This window comes from Rhinatrema bivittatum, chromosome 1, assembly GCF_901001135.1.
Source record: "Rhinatrema bivittatum chromosome 1, aRhiBiv1.1, whole genome shotgun sequence".
In the NCBI taxonomy this organism is placed as follows: domain Eukaryota; kingdom Metazoa; phylum Chordata; class Amphibia; order Gymnophiona; family Rhinatrematidae; genus Rhinatrema; species Rhinatrema bivittatum.
Window position 1 is genome coordinate 684413861 of NC_042615.1, and position 20548 is coordinate 684434408.

At 47.1% G+C, this 20548-nt stretch overlaps 1 protein-coding gene across 1 annotated transcript in view; it reads left to right on the forward strand.

Moving 5' to 3' along the window:
- TNPO1 (transportin 1) overlaps nucleotides 1–20548 on the forward strand; it is a 685264-nt gene that overhangs the window by 199550 nt on the left and 465166 nt on the right. Inside the window, 1 exon segment of the mRNA XM_029574697.1 lies at nucleotides 7117–7198. Coding sequence (XP_029430557.1) covers nucleotides 7117–7198 — 82 coding nt within the window.

Below are 20548 nucleotides of genomic sequence, written 5' to 3' on the forward strand. Positions count from 1 at the left end.
GTGGATTGGTGAGCCAGCTGATATATAGTGTGTCTGGATTTTCAGAAAACATTTGAAAAAGTACCACATGAGACTTGAAGTTAAAAAGTCATAAGATAGAAGTGCTCTGTTCTGGACTGAGAACTGGTAGAGAGAGAATAGGATTAAATGGAAAAAGGTAAATCATGGAGTTTCCCAGGGATTTTCACTGGGACCTAGAGATGGAAACGAGTGAAATGATACAAAGTTATTCAAAGTTAAATCACAAGAGGATTGTGAAAAATTGCAAAATGGCCTTTCAAGACTGGGAGACTAGACATAGAAATGGTAAATGGCATTTAATATGGACAAGTGCAAAGTGATGCACATAGGGAGGAGTAAACCAAACTATAGCTACACAATGCAAGATTGCTCATTGGGTGTCACCACCCAGGAAAAAGATTTAGGTGTCATAGTGAATATGTTGAAATTCTCTGCTCAGTCTGTGGCAGTAGCCAAGAAAGCAAATAGAATGCTAGGAATTATTAGTAAAGGAATGGAGAATAAAACAATCATCATGCTTCTGTATTGCTTTATGGTACAATTGCACTTTGAATTTTGTTTGCAGTTCTCGTCACCACATTTCAAAAAAGATATAGAATTAGAAAAGTACAGATAAGGATGACCAAAATGATAAAGGGGATAGAACCAGTCACCTAGGAGGAAAGGCTAAAGAAGTTTGGGCTCTTCAGTTTAGAGACGACTGCTGAGGGGAGATACGATAGAAGTCTATAAAATGTGAGTGGAGTAGAATTGGTAAACATGAATCTATTTCCTCTTGTAAAAAGTACAGTACTAGGGGACATGCAATGAAGTTGCCAGGTAATTTAAGACAAATAGAAAATTATTTTTTTTTATTCAATGCATAATTTAAACTCTGGAATTTATTACTGGGGAATGTAGTAAAACTTGTTGGTATAGCTTGGTTTAAAAAAAGTTTGACAAGCTCCTGGAGGAAGAGTATAAACCTTTAAGGTGGACTTGGGGAAATCCATTGCTTTTACCTGTGATAAGCAGCAGGGAATCTGACCTTTTTGGGATCCTGCCAAGTACTTGTCCACTATTGGAAACAGAATACTGAGCTTGATGGACCTTTTGATCTGACCTAATATGGCAAACTTGTGGTGTTATGGTTTTCATCTGAGATGACAACTCTTTCACACATACCACCAAACTTTCTGATGGTTTCATTTTAACCATTAACTTTGTGAAAAAAATTATAATTTCTAGCTTTATCCAGGTGGACTCAGGACCAATGAGTTATATGCTCCCCTGCTAGCAGATGGAGATGCAGTCAGGTGTCAAAGCTGATGTCACTTTAGATATACCCCTGCAGCGACCTCAGCCCTTTAGTATCTCTCCGTCTCCTAGCAGATGAGGACGTGCTTTCCTTATTGGGATTGCAGTACTCGTTAGAAGAAGAAATTGTACCTTTAAATAGGAGAAAGATTGAGCCCTGCTCTCCGGCGGTGATACCAAAAGGTCCCGCCCCCAGTCAAATTCCTGGGACGATTTCCGAGATCCCTTAGAGGTGTGCCTTGGTCTGGTAGCTGGTTCCCGGCGTGGACTTTTCTGCTGCAGCAGCTGAAAGGCAGCAGATGCAGTAAACCAAAGCCCTCTCCCCCTGCAGCTGGAGACAGTCTCTGTACTCAGCCAGTAAGCGCTGAGCAAGTAGAGTAAGTAGAGAGAAAAGGACTCATTCCGATTCAGAGATGTGGAGGGGCTTTGGTTCTTTCTCCAGTCTCCTTGCTCAGCATGCCGTACAGACAACATTACCGATCCCACTGGGGTAAGGAAAGGGGGCTTCCGAGCAGGTTGAGCGCCTCCCAGTGGGCTAGGCCCTGCTTCAGGCTCGGTGGGCACACCACGTGGTAGGCATAGTGGCGCCATCTTGCGCACGCTTTTTTGCGTCTCCATTGCCCCCGTAGACTGTCAGTATGCGCGGTGCATGCCGGCTCTGTGCACACGCTGTGCACCTAACTTCGCACATACATGCGCTTCTACTTAAGCACATTGGTACAGGATTTGTGCGCACTTTATTTCAGGTGCTAGCTGGCAGAGCACACGGTTACAGTTTTATTATGGCTCCGGCAGCAAAGAAGCATAAGCAACACATTTTGCTGCCCGCCATATTAGGTCTACACAGTCTGACCTGGAGTCCTACCTATGTCAGCACTGTGAGGAGGCCGAGGAAGGGTTGGACTCAAAGAACTTTTCCAAGCCTGGCTGCTCCCATTCAGAAGATGTCAGCCACTATCTTATCTGGTAGAACCCCAGATCTGAGTAATCCTGGGGCTGGGTCTACCATGAGAGAGGGAAATTGAGCTGCACCTACCCCAGTTCCTCCTGGGCTAGGAATGGACTCTGCCTTTTCTTGGGTGGAATTTTTTTCAAGGCCTTCAAGATTTGTACAGGTGCAGTCTGTCTCTCCTGCCCCTGTCCGGACCAAACCCCAGCCGGGAATGCCTCTCTCTCCCAGCCCTATCAGCAGGCCTCAAGACATGCCTCTACTCACCAGGGGTATGCCTGACAGGGACCCAGACTCCACAGATAATGAAGGAGATGCAGATTCATTGAAGGATAGGTAAATCCCTCTAGGCTTGGAGCCATATCAGACCATGATATGGCTTTTTTTCCATAGAGATGAATTATTGGCCCTGGTTTCCCAGACCCTGAAGACTCTGGGAGTTCCTGGCAAGGACCCTATGATAGAACCAAAGAATAATTCTATCCTGGTGTCTCTACGGAAAACTTCTTGTTGTTTTCCGATGCTGGAAGCCATCTAGGAGCTGATTGACCTGGAATGGGTCGCCCTGGAAACCAGTTTTAAAGGAGGTCTGGCATTGGAAGCTCTGTACCCTCTAGATCAGTGGTTCTCAACCTTTTTTCTGTCGGGACACACCTGACAGATGGTTCTCACATGCACTGACCCATGATCGTCAAGGGGCTAGATGTAAAAGTACAGTTTGCATCCACGGGAACCCCCCTGACCCACAATAATGGATGTAAAGCAAAATTATGACATTCCCCATACAACTCACCCTACAAAAAAGATATTCTGGTTCTGGTGTCATCGCAGTAACAGCAACTCAAACTCCTTCTACTTCCAGGCTCAATAGCCCTACTTATGAAAAGACAGCAGTTTACCACCAATGCATGTCCTCTTGAGAAAACACAACAAATAAGACTGATAAAACGCTTACATGCTAGTAAAATATCTCATCTCGGTAACAGACACAGAACCGACCTAACATACTCCCAGGATCTGTAGTAATGCACATAAACTAATCCGCACACAGTTACACCTGTATTATGGAATACACTCAAACAGGAGCAACCCTATATATGAAAAGGCAACACTACAAATATTAAATCAGGCCCTAAAAACGAATACACCTCTTATTAGGAAAACAGAACTAGCAAGCAGCTATAGATCCCCACACAGAAATAATTGTAAAACTATACTAATAAGCAGAATAAATGTTTCAAAACAGCTATGAACAGAATAACATCCAACAATTAAAAACTCATAAAAACTATTAAAAATTCTCCAAATACCAATAAAATATTTCAAAAAAAGCAGACACATCACATAATATTAAATAATTAAAATTGCAGTCAATCAAGAAAAATAAACTTAAAAAGCCACCTTTACTTACCCCCTTCAGCAGCTCTCCTACTCCTCTTCCATGCAGGCCATAGCACACAGCAGAAGCAGCAGAAGAGGCTAAGCTGTACTCATGGTCCTCTTCCTTAGTTCCATGTCTCTCACACACACACCATACCAGTCATGCCCCCATGACAGTTTCTGTCTCTCACACACCAATCATCTCCCAAACAGTCTTTGACACACACACCAGTCACCTTCCTGAACAGTTTCTCTCATGCCATACACACACATAGGCTTCCCACTCCTGAGTTCTACTTACATATACGGGCTTCTCACTCTCATAATCACTTTCTCTGTCTCACACACACACACACTCACCAGTCTCTCACTCCCATGCTTGTTCTCTCCACATGCACAGGCTTCTCATTCCCATAATCACTTTCTTTCTCTCTCAGACACACACACACACCAGTCACCTGATCTCTCTCATGCATACACACACACCAGTCACCTGATCTCTCATGCATACACACACACAGGCTTCCCACTCCCATGTTCTCTTTCAGATATACAGGCTTCTCACTCCCATGCTGTGTCTCTGACACACCCAGGTTTCTCACTCCCATGCTCACTCTCTTCACATGCACAGGCTTCTCATTCCCATAATCACTTTCTCTCTGTTACACACACACACACACACACACACACACACGTCTCTCATTTCCATGCTCGCTCTCCACGTGCACAGGCTTCTCATTCCCTGAATCACATTCGTTCTCTCACATTCACACCCACCAGTCTTTCTCTCACACACAGTCACCTTACCAACCAGTCTCTCGCTCATGCATGCACACCCAGGCTTCCCACTCCCATGCTCTCTCACATAATCAGGCTTCTCACTCCCATGCTTTATCACACACACACCCACAACACCAGGCTTCTTACTCCCATGCTTTCTCACATACCCAGATTTCTCAAGGTGGATGCCCTGGTCTGTGCTGGTTTTGAAGTGAACAACTAACCCAGTAGAGGAAAGAGTGGCCTTAAAGGATGCGCATGATAGGTGGTTGGAGTCCAGCCCTAAACAAGCTTCTGACGCGACAGCAATGACACTACAGATTGCTTCCTGTTGTGCCCTGGTGGCTCGCTTGTGCCTGCTTCTCTCTCGAGAGGCAGATAACTTGGGCGCATTCCATAGAGGCTTTGGAGCCTGCTGCGGCCGTTTTAGTGGACGCGGGCTCTGACCTAGTCCGTATCTCTGTCAGAGGAGTGGCCTCAGTGGTAGTGGCCAAGAGACAGCTATGGTTACAAAATTAGTCAGTGGACGTGACCTCTAAGGCAAACCTCACAACGATGCCCTTTAAGGATCCCGCCTATTCAAAAGCAAATTGGAAAAGCTGGCCAGTAAGTGGGGTGAAATTCCAGGTCGCAGCGCCTCTCGCTTATGAGGGGTTGGGCCAGGGGCTCCCAGCGCTTTAACCCTACAAGAACTCATTTCAGATATCTCTGTCCTTGGGAAGGTCCCAGTCCTTTTTGGAGTCAACAACAAAAAAGAGGGGCTGATTTGGGCTCAGGTTTGGCCCAAACTTCCCAGTGAAGTTTTGTCGACCCATCCACAGGACAAGGAGGTAGGGGGTAGACTATCTTTTCTTTTTCTACCATCGATGGGTTGAGATCATGTTGGACAAATGGGTACTGGATATCATACAAGAAGGATACGCGCTGGAGTTTCACAGTATCCCTCAGGACATATTCATGATGTCTCCATGCCACTCCCAGCACAAGAAGTTGGCAGTAGAATCTACCTTGATAAGACTCCTCAATTTGAGGGCTGTAATTCCAGTACCTATACCCCAGGAAAATACGGGATGTTATTACATCTATTTCATCGTAACCAAAAAGGGAGGGTTCCTTTCACCCCATCCTGGACCTCAAGAGCATAAACCATCATCTACGAGTAATTCATTTCCGCATGGAAACCCTGCGCTCTGTCATAATGGCTGTACGACCAGGAGAGTTCTTAACCTCCCTGGACGTCTCGGAGGCCTACCTTTTATATTCCATTCCGACAAGACAACCAGTGTTTCTACGCTTTGTGGTACTGGGCATTGCCTTTCGGCCTGGCCATCGCTCCCAGAACATTTTCCAAAATTATGGTTGTCGTGGCAGTGGCACTGAGGAAAGAAGGAATCTTGGTGCACCCATAATTGGACGACCGGTTGATCTGGGTGAAGTCATTAGAGAGTCTCCAGGTGACCAATAGGGTGATGTCCCTACTTCAGGAGCTTGGTTGGGTCGAGAACATGAAGAGCAGTCTCAAGCCCTCCTAGTCCTTAAGAGTATCTGAGTGTCTGGTTCAACACCAAACAGGACAAGGTCTTCCTCCCTCCCTCAAGGATAAGGAAGATGATGTGCCAAGTGCGCTGGTTGACAAAAAAGCTCCACACCCTGAGGCGTATCAATCTTGAGATCCTCTGTTTGATGGCGTTGACCCTGGAGAAGTACCGTGGGCGAGAGCACACATGCATCCACTCCAATGTTCCTTGCTATTAGCAGGGTAAACCTGCTGTCCAAGGATTATTCAGTTCGTCTCCACCTACCGATGGAAGTATGTTCTTGGCTTCAGTGGTGGCTGCAGGAAGCTCACCTGAGCAAGGGTGTAAGCCTCTCCCCTCCGGACTGGCTAGTTCTCATAACAGACGCGAGGCTCCAGGGGTGGGGAGCTCACTGTCGGGAACTGGCGACCCAGGGGCGTTGGACCAAAGAAGAGGCATCCTAAAACGCAAACCGCCTGGAAGCCCGGGCAGTCAGATTAGCATGTCTACGGTTCAGCCACAAGCTTCAGGGTCAGGTGGTCCTCTCTGAGAGGAACATGGACATTTGAAGAAGAGTTGGAACATTCACATAGAAAGAAATTTGGATCCTTGCATGAGAAGGAGGTTTGATATATACGGGACTGTTCAAGAAAAAAATTCTTGTTTTGCACATCAACAGGGGGCTTTGATATTAGTTAAAAAAAAAAAAAAAAATGAAAAAGATGGAAGTATTTTAATTGAGATTTAGGGGAATGTGGGGTATTTATAGGGGGATGTGTATAGATGGTGTGAATGAAGTATGAATGAACAAAGGAAGTATGTATGAGTCACAATTAGTATATTTATTCAATGAAAAAAATTTTGAAACATGAAATAAAATAATTTAAACAATATAAGATTGTGCAAGGTTTAATAATTGTTGAGCATACAGTAAAATTCCCTAGTTGCTTTGGGTAGTTATCATTGTGAAATAACAAGGAAAATCGGTGTTTATAATTTGAGTGTAGCTTTTTAGGGAAACCAGGTTTGTTTTTCATACAGGCTATGTTTAAAGAACGTTATGCTCAAGCATCTTAAATCACAAGACAATTGTTCAGTTGCAAATGGACAACATAATTTTAATTCAGACCAGTTAAACATAAATTTCAGATCAAACTTTTTTTTTTTTTTTAGGTCTCATGCTGTTGCGTGTGTCAATCAGTTTATCATCAGTAGAACTCAAGCTCTGATGCTGCATATCGATTCTTTTATCGAGGTAAGTATATTTGTGGAAGCCTTTCCTAATTGGTAATAAGGACAAACTAATATATCCTTTAAATAAAGTGAATGCTGGTTTTTTGTAAGTGTATGTCATCTTTAGAAAATTAAAATAAAAAATATTGTATTATGGTTTAACTGTGGATTTGTGATCCTCCTCCTGACCTGATGGCCCACTCAAATTTCCTCTGCCAGATCAGTTTTTAATCTGTTTAGGTCATTGAAATTCTTTCCAAACCAGTTTTGGTTTTTTTTGATGGGTGTGATCCTTTAAAATACTTTCTCACAGGACAAGCAGGATGGTAGTCCTTGCAAGGACTACCATCCTGCTTGTCCGTCGAGTTTGGTCCTCGCGGCCTACTGGCCGTTGACCATACCATGGCTCAATTTTTTGCCATGGCGTCGGGGTTCCGTCTGTGCCCGGACTGTAATCGCACCATGTCCATCACAGATCCTCATAAAGTCTGTGTAATGTGTCGTGGACAAGAGCACGATGTCATGACCTGCACCAAATGTGCCCTAATGACACCAAAAGGTCGCAAGGCCAGAATGGAGAAGATGGAACTTGTCTTCCGTGCTAAAACCCCGACTCCGTCCGTTGCATCGACGTCATCTGAACCGGCTGCGTCAACTTCGTGACAGCATCGACCACCGGCTGGTGACCGTCCGGCATCGACAACATCTCGGCCTTCGATACCCTCTATTCCCCCTCAGGACCGAGGGATCGTAGCGACAAACATAGACATTGAAAGTCTCGCACCATCGAGGGAGCGAAATCATCGACCTCGCCATGGTCCGAGCTGCCGTCGAAGAAACCCCGTCCAAAAAAGACACAGACTTTTTCAGCGACCGGGTCACCCAGGCAACCCTCACCCGACAGGGTATTGGGAGCTGCGACTCTGCCTTTAACAGTGGTCCCTCCAGCTTTGCCTCTGCCTCCTTCTGTTCCAGAGCCAGGGCTGCTTGCTCCAGGTCTCCAAGAAGAACTCGACCAGATGGTTCAGGAGGCCATTGAGAAGGTGATGCAATGACTCCAGGTTCCTCCGACACCGGTATCGATTGTGGAACCGACCACGGACCTGATTCCGGCAGTGTTGGCACCGCTGCTCTCCAGTATGGAAGCGCTCATTGCCGCTTTTCCACCAATGGACCCGGTGCCCTCCCCGCTTACTCTGTCATGGGGAGGAGAAACACCGTTCTGCGTCCCTCCATCAGGAGTTCTGCCTCAGCCATCAGTGCCGATACATCTACGCCACCGGTCCAACCATCGGTGCCGATACGACAGTCGGCGCCACCGAGCCATCTATCGATGCCGGTGTCTTTGATGCCTTAATCGGTGCCTCCAATTATTCCTCAGATTCCTTCGGAGCCTAGACCAGGACCCTCTGGTATCCTACCACCCCGTCCCCCTCTAGTTCCTAGAGGGGCAGGTGCTGATCCCTATGATACCTGGACTGATAATTCCTCCCCAGACACAGATAATTTGCCTTCACCACCTTCACCCACTGAAAGTAGAAAGCGTTCTCCTCCAGAGGACCTTTCCTTTATAAATTTTGTGAAGGAAATGTCTGAATTGATTCCCTTCCAATTACAGACTGAACAGGATGATAGACATCAGATGATGGAATTGCTCCAATTTCTGGATGCTCCCAAGGAAATAACCTCCATCCCTATCCACCAGGTTCTTCTGGATCTCCTCAAGAACTGGCAACATCCTGGCTCCATTGCTCCAGTCCACAGAAAAGCTGACACTACCTATTTGGTGCAGTCAGCTCCGGGTTTTCAGAAACCTCAATTGGATCACCAATCTGTAGTGGTAGAATCTGCACAGTAAAGAGCAGAGATCAAAGCCTCACACTTCTTTTCCCCCTGGCAAGGAACAGAAGTTTCTAGATGCCATTGGTCGCCGTGTCTTCCAAGGATCAATGCTCATCTCCCGAATTGCCGTTTATCAGCTCTATATGACCCAATATAATAGGGTCATTTTTAAGCAGATACAAGATTTCACAGACTCCCTGCCTCAGCAATTTCAGGATCAGCTCCAAACCCTAGTAAACAAGGGTTTTGAGGCAGGCGAGTATGAGATCAGATCATCTTACGATATCTTTGACACTGCTACTAGGGTATCTGCAGCTGCTATTTTGGCAAGGAGATGGGCCTGGCTCAAGTCTTCCGATCTTCGCCCTGAGGTACAAGACAGGTTATCTGACCTACCCTGTGTAGGAGATAATCTGTTTGGCGAACAGATTCAATGGACTGTGCCGGAGCCCAAGGACCATCACGAGACTCTAAGACAGCTCTCTGATGCCTTCTGACTACTCTTCAAAACAGCCCTTCCACAAGGACTCTAAGAAGTCATTCTTTGCCCGAAAAAGTGTACCCACCACCACCAACCAGATCACGTGCCACGAGACCTTTTCAAAAAGCCCAGTCTCGTCAGACACTGAAACAAAAACCGCAAGCAGCTCCTCAACCAGGTCCTGCTTCAGGTTTTTGACTTCTAGCTAGAGAGCAGCAGCCAGCTTCTATTGCCTCACATACCAGTGGGAAGTCTATTGTGCCACTTCAACATTTGGCACTCAGTCACCTCGGACTAGTGCGTACCAGCGATAATTGCTCAGGGTTGCCATCTGAACTTTCTCTCTGTGCCACCGGACTCCCCACCTCTACCGAAGTGGAGAACATCCGATCACTCCATCCTTCTGGATCAGGAGGTCTCCCTCCTCCAGTCCAAGGCAATAGAACCCGTACCCTACTCTCAGCATGGCCTAGGTTTCTAGTCCCGGTACTTTCTAATCCCCAAAAAATCGGGAGGTGTTCGTCCTATTCTGGACCTTCGGGCCCTCAAGTACCTCCAGCAAGAGAAGTTCAAGATGGTAACCTTAGGCTCACTTCTTCCTCTTCTACAAAGCGGAGACTGGCTCTGCTCTCTGGACCTCCAGGACGCATACACTCATATTGCGATAACCCCATCTCATCGCAAATACCTGAGGTTTCTAGTAGGCCCCAAGCACTATCAGTACAGAGTGCTTCCATTCGGCCTAGCGTCTGCGCCACAAGTCTTCACAAAATGCCTCATAGTACTTGCAGCCTTCCTCAGGACTCAAGGTGTTCACGTCTACCCCTATCTAGACGATTGGTTAATCAGGGCTCCTACTCAGCAAGCTGCTCTGTCATCCCTCAATCTAACTTTACACACTCTTAATTTCATTAGCATTTCTCGTAAACTCGACAAATCCTACTTAGTCCCATCTCAAACCTTGTCGTTCATTGGGGCAGACTTGGACACCTTGCAGGCAAAGGCTTTTCTGCCTCGAGAGCGAGCTCTCTCTCGTGTCTCTTGCACCCCAGCTGCAGTCTCAGCACTCTGCGACTGCACGCCACTTTCTCATCCTTCTGGGACACATGGCGTCCTCAGTTCAGGTCACACCAATGGCCCATTTGGCCAATAGTCATGCAGTGGACTCTATGGTCACAATGGACTCAAAGCATTCAGCCCTTGTCGACCATTACCCACGTAACCGACTCACTCCGTCAGTCTCTTGCCTGGTGGAAAAATCAGATCAATCTCCTTGCTTGCCCTTTCAGGCTCCAGACCCTCAATTAACTTACCACCGATGCTTCCAACCTCGGCTGGGGGGTCCATGTGGCCAATCTGCAGATACAAGGATCTTGGTCTCCAGAGGAAGCCAAACACCAAATAAATTTCCTGGAGCTTCGAGCAATCAGATATGCTCTCCGGGCATTTCAGGATCGCCTCTCAAATCAAATTATCCTGATCCAGACGGACAACCAGGTGGCCATGTGGTACATCAACAAACAGGGAGGCATGGGCTCCTTCCTTCTGGGTCAGGAAGCTGCACAGATACGGGCAGAAGCTCTCTCCCATTTGATGTACCTCAGGGCTACCTACTTGCCGGGAGTGGACAGTGTGTTGGCAGACAAGCTGAGTAGCATATGTCACCACACGAGTGGTCTCTCAACCCCTCGGTAGCGAACTCCATCTTCCAACAATGGGGATATCCTCAGATAGGCCTCTTTGTGTCTCCTCAAAACCGCAAAGTAGAGAACTTCTGCTCTCTCATTCGCAGCAAACACTCTCAGCCCAGAGACACATTCTCCCTCTCCTGGACAACCGGTCTACTCTATGCATTCCCTCCACTTCCTCTTCTCTCGAAGACTCTCGTGAAGTTACATCAGGACAAGGGAACCATAATCCTGATAGCACCTCACTGGCCACGCCAAGTGTGGTTTCCAATACTTCAGGATCTCTCCATTCGCAGGCACATTCCCTTGGGAAAGGACCCGCTTCTGATCACTCAAAACGGCGGGTGCCTCAGTCATCCAACCTTCATGCCTTGTCCCTGACAGCATGGATGTTGAAGGGTTAATCCTTCAGCCACTTAACCTTTCCGAACCAGTTTCCCGTGTCTTGATTGCTTTACGGAAGCCTTCCACGAGAAAATCTTACAAATGGAGCAAGTTTGTCATGGTGCTCTTCTCAGACCCTTGACCCCTTTACCTGTCCAATCACGAAGTTTTTGGACTATCTCTGGCATTTATCAGTCAGGTCTTAAAAACTTCTTCCATCAGAATGCATATCAGACGGTAGCCGCCTTCCATAAAGGTGTCGGGGGTGTTCCCATATCAGTAAAACCCCATGTAACACGTTTTCTGAAGGGCTTGCTTCACCTAAAGCCTCCTCTGCGTCCTCCGGCCCCTTCTTGGGACCTCAATCTGGTTTTGGGTTGGCTCATGAAACCACCATTCGAGCCTCTTTAATCCTGTGATCTTCGCTATCTCACATGGAAAGTGATTTTCCTTCAGGCAATCACTTCGGCTCGCAGAGTTAGTGAATTACAGGCTCTAGTTACCTATCCGCCTTACACTAAACTTCTGCAAGACCGGGCAGTACTCCGCACTCACCCTAAATTCTTGCCTAAGGTAGTTTCGGACTTTCATCTCAATCAATCCATTATACTACCTACTTTTTTTCCCAGGCCCCACTCCAATCCAGGAGAACGGGCTCTGCATACCCTTGACTGTAAACGGGCTCTAGCATTCTACCTAGACCGTACAGCTGCCCACAGGGAAAGCACTCAATTGTTTCTCTCTTTCCATCCTAACAAGTTAGGACAGTCTGTGGGTAAGCAGACTCTCTCCTCTTGGTTGGCGGACTGCATATCCTTTTGCTTATCAGCAAACGGGCATTCCGTTTCAAGACCGTGTTAAAGCACACTTTGTGAGGGCCATGGCGACTTCAGTAGCACTCCTACGATTGGTGCCGCTTCCTGATATTTGCAGGGCTGCCACCTGGAGTTCTCTCCACACCTTTGCAACCCACTATTGCTTGGACAAGGCCGGAAGACAAGATTCCATCTTCGGCCAGTCTGTCCTTTGTAACCTATTTCCAACGTGACGTACAAACACCCTTCCGCCTGCCTGTTAGGGTTCAGGATGCCCTCAGCCAAATTCCACCCCAGTCCTAGTGCCTTGCACACCTGGGTACATTTGGTGCATTCTTGGACATCCTCAGCTCGGTACTCACCCATATGTGAGGACTACCATCCTGCTTGTCCTGTGAGAAAGCAAATGTTGCTTACCTGTAACAGGTGTTCTCACAGGACAGCAGGATGTTAGTCCTCACGAAACCCGCCCGCCACCCCACGGTGTTGGGTTCATAACGTTTTATTTTTCGGCACTGCCTATAGCTTTTAAACAAGATTGAAGGGGACCCTGCTGGCTGCAGGATTAGTGCCATGCTGGGCATGCCTAGTAGGGGCCAGTAAAAGTTCTGGAAACTTTGACAAAAGTGTTCTGTGATTGGGCTCCATCCTGTGATGTCATCCATATGTGAGGACTAACATCCTGCTGCCCTGTGAGAACACCTGTTACAGGTAAGCAACACTAGCTTTCTCAACTTTATATTTGTCTTAAACTTCTGTTACACTCTCCAGCAGTTGTGACTTATAGGCATTACTGCTCAGGAAATTGAGATCAGCTGCTTCATAACTTATTTCCACCACCTGTTGTAATGATTCTTTGCTCAGCCTTCTGCTGATCTTGAGTTGGAAGACTGAGATGCAGTGTCTAGAACCAGTTTTGGAGTTGAGAATTCATCCAAACGTGATGAGGGTCAGGTTAAGAGTTTTTGGGTAAAGAACCAGACATACATACCCACAAACGTAATGGGTACTTCATTGTTGTTCAGTGCTGGTGGGGCCATGGAGATGAGGGAAAATTCACAAGCAACTGGAAGATCAAAACATCAACAGTTATCTGGATGCTTTGTGTGTAGGTATAGATAGATATGCACGCACTGGGTGTGTATGTGTATACGATACCTCCTGGCAGAGGCATGTAACTTCATCTCCATTTTTTTTTTCGACTCAGCATCCTACTGCTCCATAGTTCCCAGCTCAAACAGAACCAGCCTGGAATCTGGTGCGTTGAGCCTTCATTTGCAGCTACCTGAGAATTTAATCCGTTTTATATCCTTCCCCCACCAGTATACCTAGTTTGGTCATTGCAATGATAGTCTTGATCCAGTAGCCATGTACTAGGGCTCTTTCCGGAAATATGGACTCTACTGATTCCAGTTACTAGGTGTCACACTTAATGATTGTAACTTCACCACACTGGGGCTGTCAATGATTCCTCCACAGCTGACCTGGAGAGTGGAAGACTTGGATTCAACTAGGGGCCTTCTACATGGTAGGGCAGTGCAGTGCACTACCTCTGAGCCATCAGATTGGCCCTATGCCATTTATTTTTAAGTCTTGAATATTGCTCCAATGTGACATGTCCGCGTGTGTCTCTGCCCCATCTCTCCCTTTGTTTAAAATTTACAAGAGATTGATGGAGCTTTCAGTCCATACTCTGCTCTTTTTTTTTGGGACAAAGGATTCATCTGTCCACACTGCCTGCTCTGTGGAGGTTGGTGTGCCATACAAAATCTTTGTTAATGTAGGGTGTGCCTTGGGCTTGAAATGTTGGGAAAACACTGATTTATGGGACTTATTAGAGGGGGGGGGGAATTAATCTATCCCATCTCTTTGCTCCTGGAGGGGTGTTATGGTTCCTGTTTTAGTGCTGCAGCCTTGGCTCCAGTCTTTACTTGAAGACCTGTCATCTCTTGCTGGTGTCCATCAGGGACTGATAATTAGATGTCTGCAGATGGCAGGGTGCCACTAAAGGGGTATACCAACTGGCATTGCCCCTTTCAAAGTTTCCTTGGGAATGTTAGTGTAACTTTTGTGTGGGGAGGGAATTGATAGTGAGTACTCATCTCTGCCATTAGGGTTGGAGGGTGTATTAGGGTTTTACTTGTGTAATATTTTGTATTTTAATATGGTGTATTTGGATGATTATGTTGTGAACTGCTGAGTAAAAGTATTGGACTCCCTATAAAAAGTTAGCAGATTTGTGTAGATTACAAATGACACAACACAGATTGTTCCAGACAGTTTGTTTTATTTATTTATTTATTTAACAGTTTTTCTATACCGACATTAAAATACACATCATATCGGTTTACATTATAACAGCAGGTGGAAAATACATTGAACAGGGGAGGGGAGTGGACAAAGAGCAAAACAAGAGATTAGGAGGGCTCTAACAGGGAGCCTGAGGCGTAGTTGAACGAGAGGAGGAGGGGTGGTTAGGGATGGAGACTATTTACAAGGGGAGAGGGAGGGGGGTATTTACATGGTTGCAGGGTGAGGGGTGTTTGTGAAAAGGTTTATTGCAAACCAGTATGCTCTTAAAGTAAACTTTCAAACACAATTCATTTTCTCTGCATTTAAAATTAAAATTAAAAACTGAAAAATGCTGCTTGCATAAGTATTTGGTAGAACCACCTTTTGTGGCAATAACAGCTTTAAGTCTGTTGGGGTAAGTTTCTACCAGCTTTGTTCACTGCGAGTGATTTTTGCCCATTCTTCCTAACAGATTTGCTCCAGGTTGTTCAGATTGGTTGGATGAAGCTTATGGACTGTAATTTTCAAATACTGCCACAGATGCTGGGTTGGATTGAGATCTGGACTTTGACTTGGCTATTGCAGAACAAATTCCAGAGTTTAATTGTGCATTTGAGTAAAAAAGAACTTTCTCCAATTAATTTTAATGTGTGCCACATGCTAACTTCATGGAGTACCCCCTAGTCCTTCTATTATCCGAATAAATAACTGATTTACATTTAGCCATTCTAGACCTCTCATGATTTTAAACATCTCTATCATATCCCCCCTCAGCTGTCTCTTCTCCAAGCTGAACAGTCCTAACCTCTTTAGTCTTTCCTAAGAGGGGAGCTGTTCCATCCCTTTTATCATTTTGGTCTCCCTTCTCTGTACCTTCTCCATTGCAACTATATCTTTTTTTTTAAGGTGCAGTCTCACCATGGAACGATACAGAGGCTTTATGACATTTTTCCGTTTTATTCACCATTCCCTTTCTAATTCCTAACATTCTGTTTGCTTTCTTGACTGCCGCAGCACACTGAACAGACTATTTCAATGTGTTATCCAGTGATGCCTAGATCTTTCTTGGGTGGTAGCTCCTAATATGGACCCTAACATTCAGGGTGATCCAGTACCGAGCGGTAGGAAGAGCTGCGTTAGTGCCTACGGCACCCGCGGTTACCGCCCGCACAGTGCAGCTCACCTACCGCTCGATCCTGAAGCCTAATTATATGTAAATGTAAGCCGCGTCCGAAAAGCCTTAGTCCCGCGTAACCCAGGATACTGAATAGAGCGCCTATACAGGATCCTGGGTGCGCGAGCCTAAGGCTTCACGCCGCGCTGGTATCTGTCATTTCAAATGTCATTTGAAATGACAGATACCAGGAAGTTGCTTCGCCGATGTCAGTGTCTGTTCTCCCCTCCTCCCGGAGCAGGGCGCGAAAGCTGCTTTGCTCCGGGAGGGGGGAAAAGAGACGCTGAGCGGCGAAGCGACAAAAAAACCAAAAGCTAAGTTGTTTCGCCGCTCAGCGTCTCTTCTCCCCCCTCCCGGAGCACAGCCGGAAAACCGGCCTTGCTCCTGGAGGGGGGAAGCGACTTACCTTTTGCTTTTAATTTTTTTTCTTCGCCGCTGTCAGGGGGAGAAGAGATGACAGCGGCCAAACTATTGGGTAAAGGAAAGAAGCCATTTTTTTTGTCAAATATTTATTTATAACAAAAGAAAATATGTACAAAACAATGTACAACTATGTACAAGGGGGGGGGGGGGGCGGGAAAAATGGGAGGGAGCGTGCCATGGGGGATGAGGAGGAGCGCAATCATTGAGGCTCCGCAGGCGGTGGCGCTCCTGCAGGAGCCCGCGCCAAGACCAGCAGTGATTGAGCTCCTGCGATTGCTCGCAGGAGCTCAATCACCTCCCGCTGGCCATGACGCAGGTCCAGCAGGAGCGTCACCGTCCGCGCAGACATCCCCTCCAGGGTGGCCATGGTCTGGTCGATCTGCGCCAGGAGATACAGCATGGAGTCTAGGCGCCTCTCAAAACTGACCTCCTGGCGATCGCCGTCCATGGCCAACCCTGGAGAGGCTGAGCTTTCAACATCAATGATGCTGTCCTCCTCATCCCCCATGGCAGGCGGTGTGTGCTGGGTAGGAGAAATAGGGTGGGGGGTAGGAGGAGAAATAGGGTGGGGGGCAGGTAAAATTAATGGGATCCTCTCCAATATAGGTGTTATATCAGGGGGAGTGGGGGGGGGTAGGTAAACTGGGACGGGAAGGATAACGGAGGGACGGTCAAATTGGGGGGGCAGGGGGGGGGCCATAATGTCATCTTCCTCCGAAGTATCTGAAAAGAGAAAAGATAAAAGTTAAGGCCTTAACCCCGTCCTCCTCGAATTCATGCACAACAGGAAACATCTAGCAACAGTACGGGAACATAACCGGTATCATTACACCCATGTTCATGTGCTAACTACATGTGCGTGACAAAAAGGCTTACCGAGGCGTGGTTCAGGCGCTGCGTGTTCAACGCCGTCATCACTGCTGCTGCTGCTTTCTGAAAGGAGAAAACATATATAAACTTTAGCTGCTGCCCATGCAGAGATTGAGATCCTTTAACGCTGTCAGCTCTACCGTAAAGGCTATTAACTGCACCTACCATCAGGTCTTCTGTGGGCCCGCAGGGCCCTCAGGTACTCCGGTTCCTCCTTCCGGATCCGCCTAGCCCTTTTTTTCAATGCCTCGATCTGTGGTTTAACAATAGCAAAAGGAAAACGAAGTTGAACTACAGAGGCTGAACTACATTCAAACATAACAAGTCAGGTGTCATTTCTACTTTAGTCATCCCCATTACAAATCTAGTACACAATACATGTAACAAATTCAGTCCCATGTGTCCTGTAGTGGTACACCTCTACAAAGCGACCAAGTCAAGGGTCAGGTTCCAAGTCTCACGCAATAGAAAACAAATCCACAAATCAAAGATGTCAAACCGTTACTTTTACATGCATGTCACCAGATAGTCAGAGACAGAGTCCTACGATCTTACCTCCCTCGGACGCTCCGCTTGGGCGTTGAATTGCGCCCTGAGCGCCCGCCAGGCCTCGTCTGCCCTGTCCTGGTCCCGGCGGCGCCCAGGGCAGAAGAAGAGGTGGTGCTCCTCTGCCGCGACCAGCTGGGCCAGCAGGCGGACGTCACCGTCTGAAAAATTCGGTGCTCTACCCCTCGGCATTTTGGAAATAAATGGCCGCCCGGACATGTTATCGCACGTGCTAGCACCCTGCCTCCTGCTTCCGGTGGAAGAAGCCGCTCAACCCTGACCCAACCATAGACTTGAGCGGCCTTCGGTTCGCCATTTTACAAAGGCGGAACAGCAGGGCCGCTCAACCTTGACCCAACCATAGACTTGAGCGGCCTTCGGTTCGCCATTTTACACAGGCGGAACAGCAGGGCCGCTCAACCCTGACCCAACCATAGACTTGAGCGGCCTTCGGTTCGCCATTTTACAAAGGCGGAACAGCAGGGCCGCTCAACCCTGACCCAACCATAGACTTGAGCGGCCTTCGGTTCGCCATTTTACAAAGGCGGAACAGCAGGGCCGCTCAACCCTGACCCAACCATAGACTTGAGCGGCCTTCGGTTCGCCATTTTACAACGTTATAACCGTATAAAACCTAGCCAGCAGAAAAAAAAAACTAAAGCACACATACTCAAACTGAAAACATAACTTTTATTTAACTTTTTATGGGTGTTGGATGGATGAAAATTGAGGCGAATGTTTGGATAGCACCGATCAGTGCTTCCATATTTTCTCGTTGAGCGGCTATAACTTCAGTCATATTTGCTCGCTGAGCGGCTATCATTTCCGTCATATTTTCACGCTGAGCTACCATCATTTCAGCCATACATTCTCGAAAGTCATCTCTCAGCGATCTAAATTCATGGCATATTTCCTCATGATGACGATCCTGTTGTGATATTATTGCAGCCACTAGTTGCTCGCTCAGGACCTCATTGCCACAAAGTGGGTCTTCGGGGTCAGGTTCCACTGGCGCCATTTCCTCAGTCGGGTCATCCAGTTGCTGGGGTGTTTCCGGGTCTTGAAATAATGGGGGGGAGGGTGGATCCTGCAGGTCCCCCTGAACGTCGGTAGATTCGTGGACAGGGACAGGGACATCATACAGATCCAGTGTAACCATGTCCTCTGACACTTGCTGGCTGGGGGAGTCAGCGCTAGGCAGTGTGAAAACTGCATCATCGTTGTGGCTGGATTCTTCCATCTCACCTTCGCCATTGTCCGTTGGTTCTGTGGATGGAGATATAGAAAGAGGTCACTGTTATTCCATTATTTGAGAGGCAATTAACGATGCAACTGGTGAATGCTGTTTCGAAATTAACATGCTACGGTAAACGGATTTGGCTAAATACATACCTATACGACATGTGTCCGTGATATGCTGCGTCGGGACCCCCATGACGACCTCCTTCCTCATAGTTCGGAGAACCATCTCCTCCACCGGTGTAAGCACGATGCTGCACGGTGGCCCTCCACCGGTCCTCTTTGCAGAGGCATTGATTTTTGCGGCCTTTCTTTCACCTCTTTTTTGGTGTCCCGCCACCGGTGCTGCACTTGCTTAACATCCCGTGGCGTCACAGAAAGTGAGCTTACATCTTGTGCAATCTGTTCCCAAATTTTTTTTTTGCTGGTCCACGAGATCTTGGACTGGAAGAGAAGGGCATGTTTTTCGCATACCGCACAACACAATACCTCTTTCTCTTCATCCGTAAATCGAGCCTTTCGGGTTCGCTTTGGGGTTGGCTGGCTGGCGCTTGAGTCTTCCTCAGTGCGCTTTCCCGGCATAGTTAAACCTGAACGGTGACAAAGAGCTCGTGATTAATGGGCAGCACAGCAGACATTACAACTGTTAGAAATACAACAAAATATTGTGGCCTCTTCCTGAAAAGTAGAAAACAAGAAGGGGAACACTTAACTAAATGAAAAAAAAAACATAGAGCGTGCTTAGCATTGCTTACCTGCTTAAAGCCTTGATGATCCCCCGTTCAATTTACAAGGAAACTGTTGTACGTGTGTGTCGCAGTCCAAACGAATTCGAAAGGAAATTCACTATGCACTGAAGCGACCTATATACTCGCCCATGGTAGTAGTATGATGCTGTGCTGGCCAATTGGAAACGTGAGTTACCAAACCAGTGGGAAACTCCAGTTCTAGAAAGGCGGGAACGACCAGGCCGATGAAGTCCCGGATTGAGCGGCCATGATGTTCTGCCGTTGTAAAACGGCGAACAGACGTCCGCTCAGTTCCCGGATTGAGCGGCCATGATGTTCCGCCGTTGTAAAACGGCGAACAGACGTCCGCTCAGTTCCAGGATTGAGCGGCCATGATGTTCCGCCGTTGTTAAAACGGCGAACAGACGTCCGCTCAGTTCCCGGATTGAGCGGCCATGATGTTCCGCCGTTGTAAAACGGCGAACAGACGTCCGCTCAGTTCCAGGATTGAGCGGCCATGATGTTCCGCCGTTGTAAAACGGCGAACAGACGTCCGCTCAGTTCCAGGATTGAGCGGCCATGATGTTCCGCCGTTGTAAAACGGCGAACAGACGTCCGCTCAGTTCCAGGATTGAACGGCCATGATGTTCCGCCGTTGTAAAACGGCGAACAGACGTTTTTTATTGAAATTTTTATTGAAACCACAATATTAATCAAAGGAATTTTTATTGAAACCACAATATAAATCAAAGGAATTTTTATTTAAACATAAACAACCAAATACTTCAGATAATATATCAGTGGATGGCCAATTGGAAACTCCAGTTCTAGAAAGGCGGGAACGACCAGGCCGCTGAAGTCCCGGATTGAGCGGCCATGATGTTCCGCCG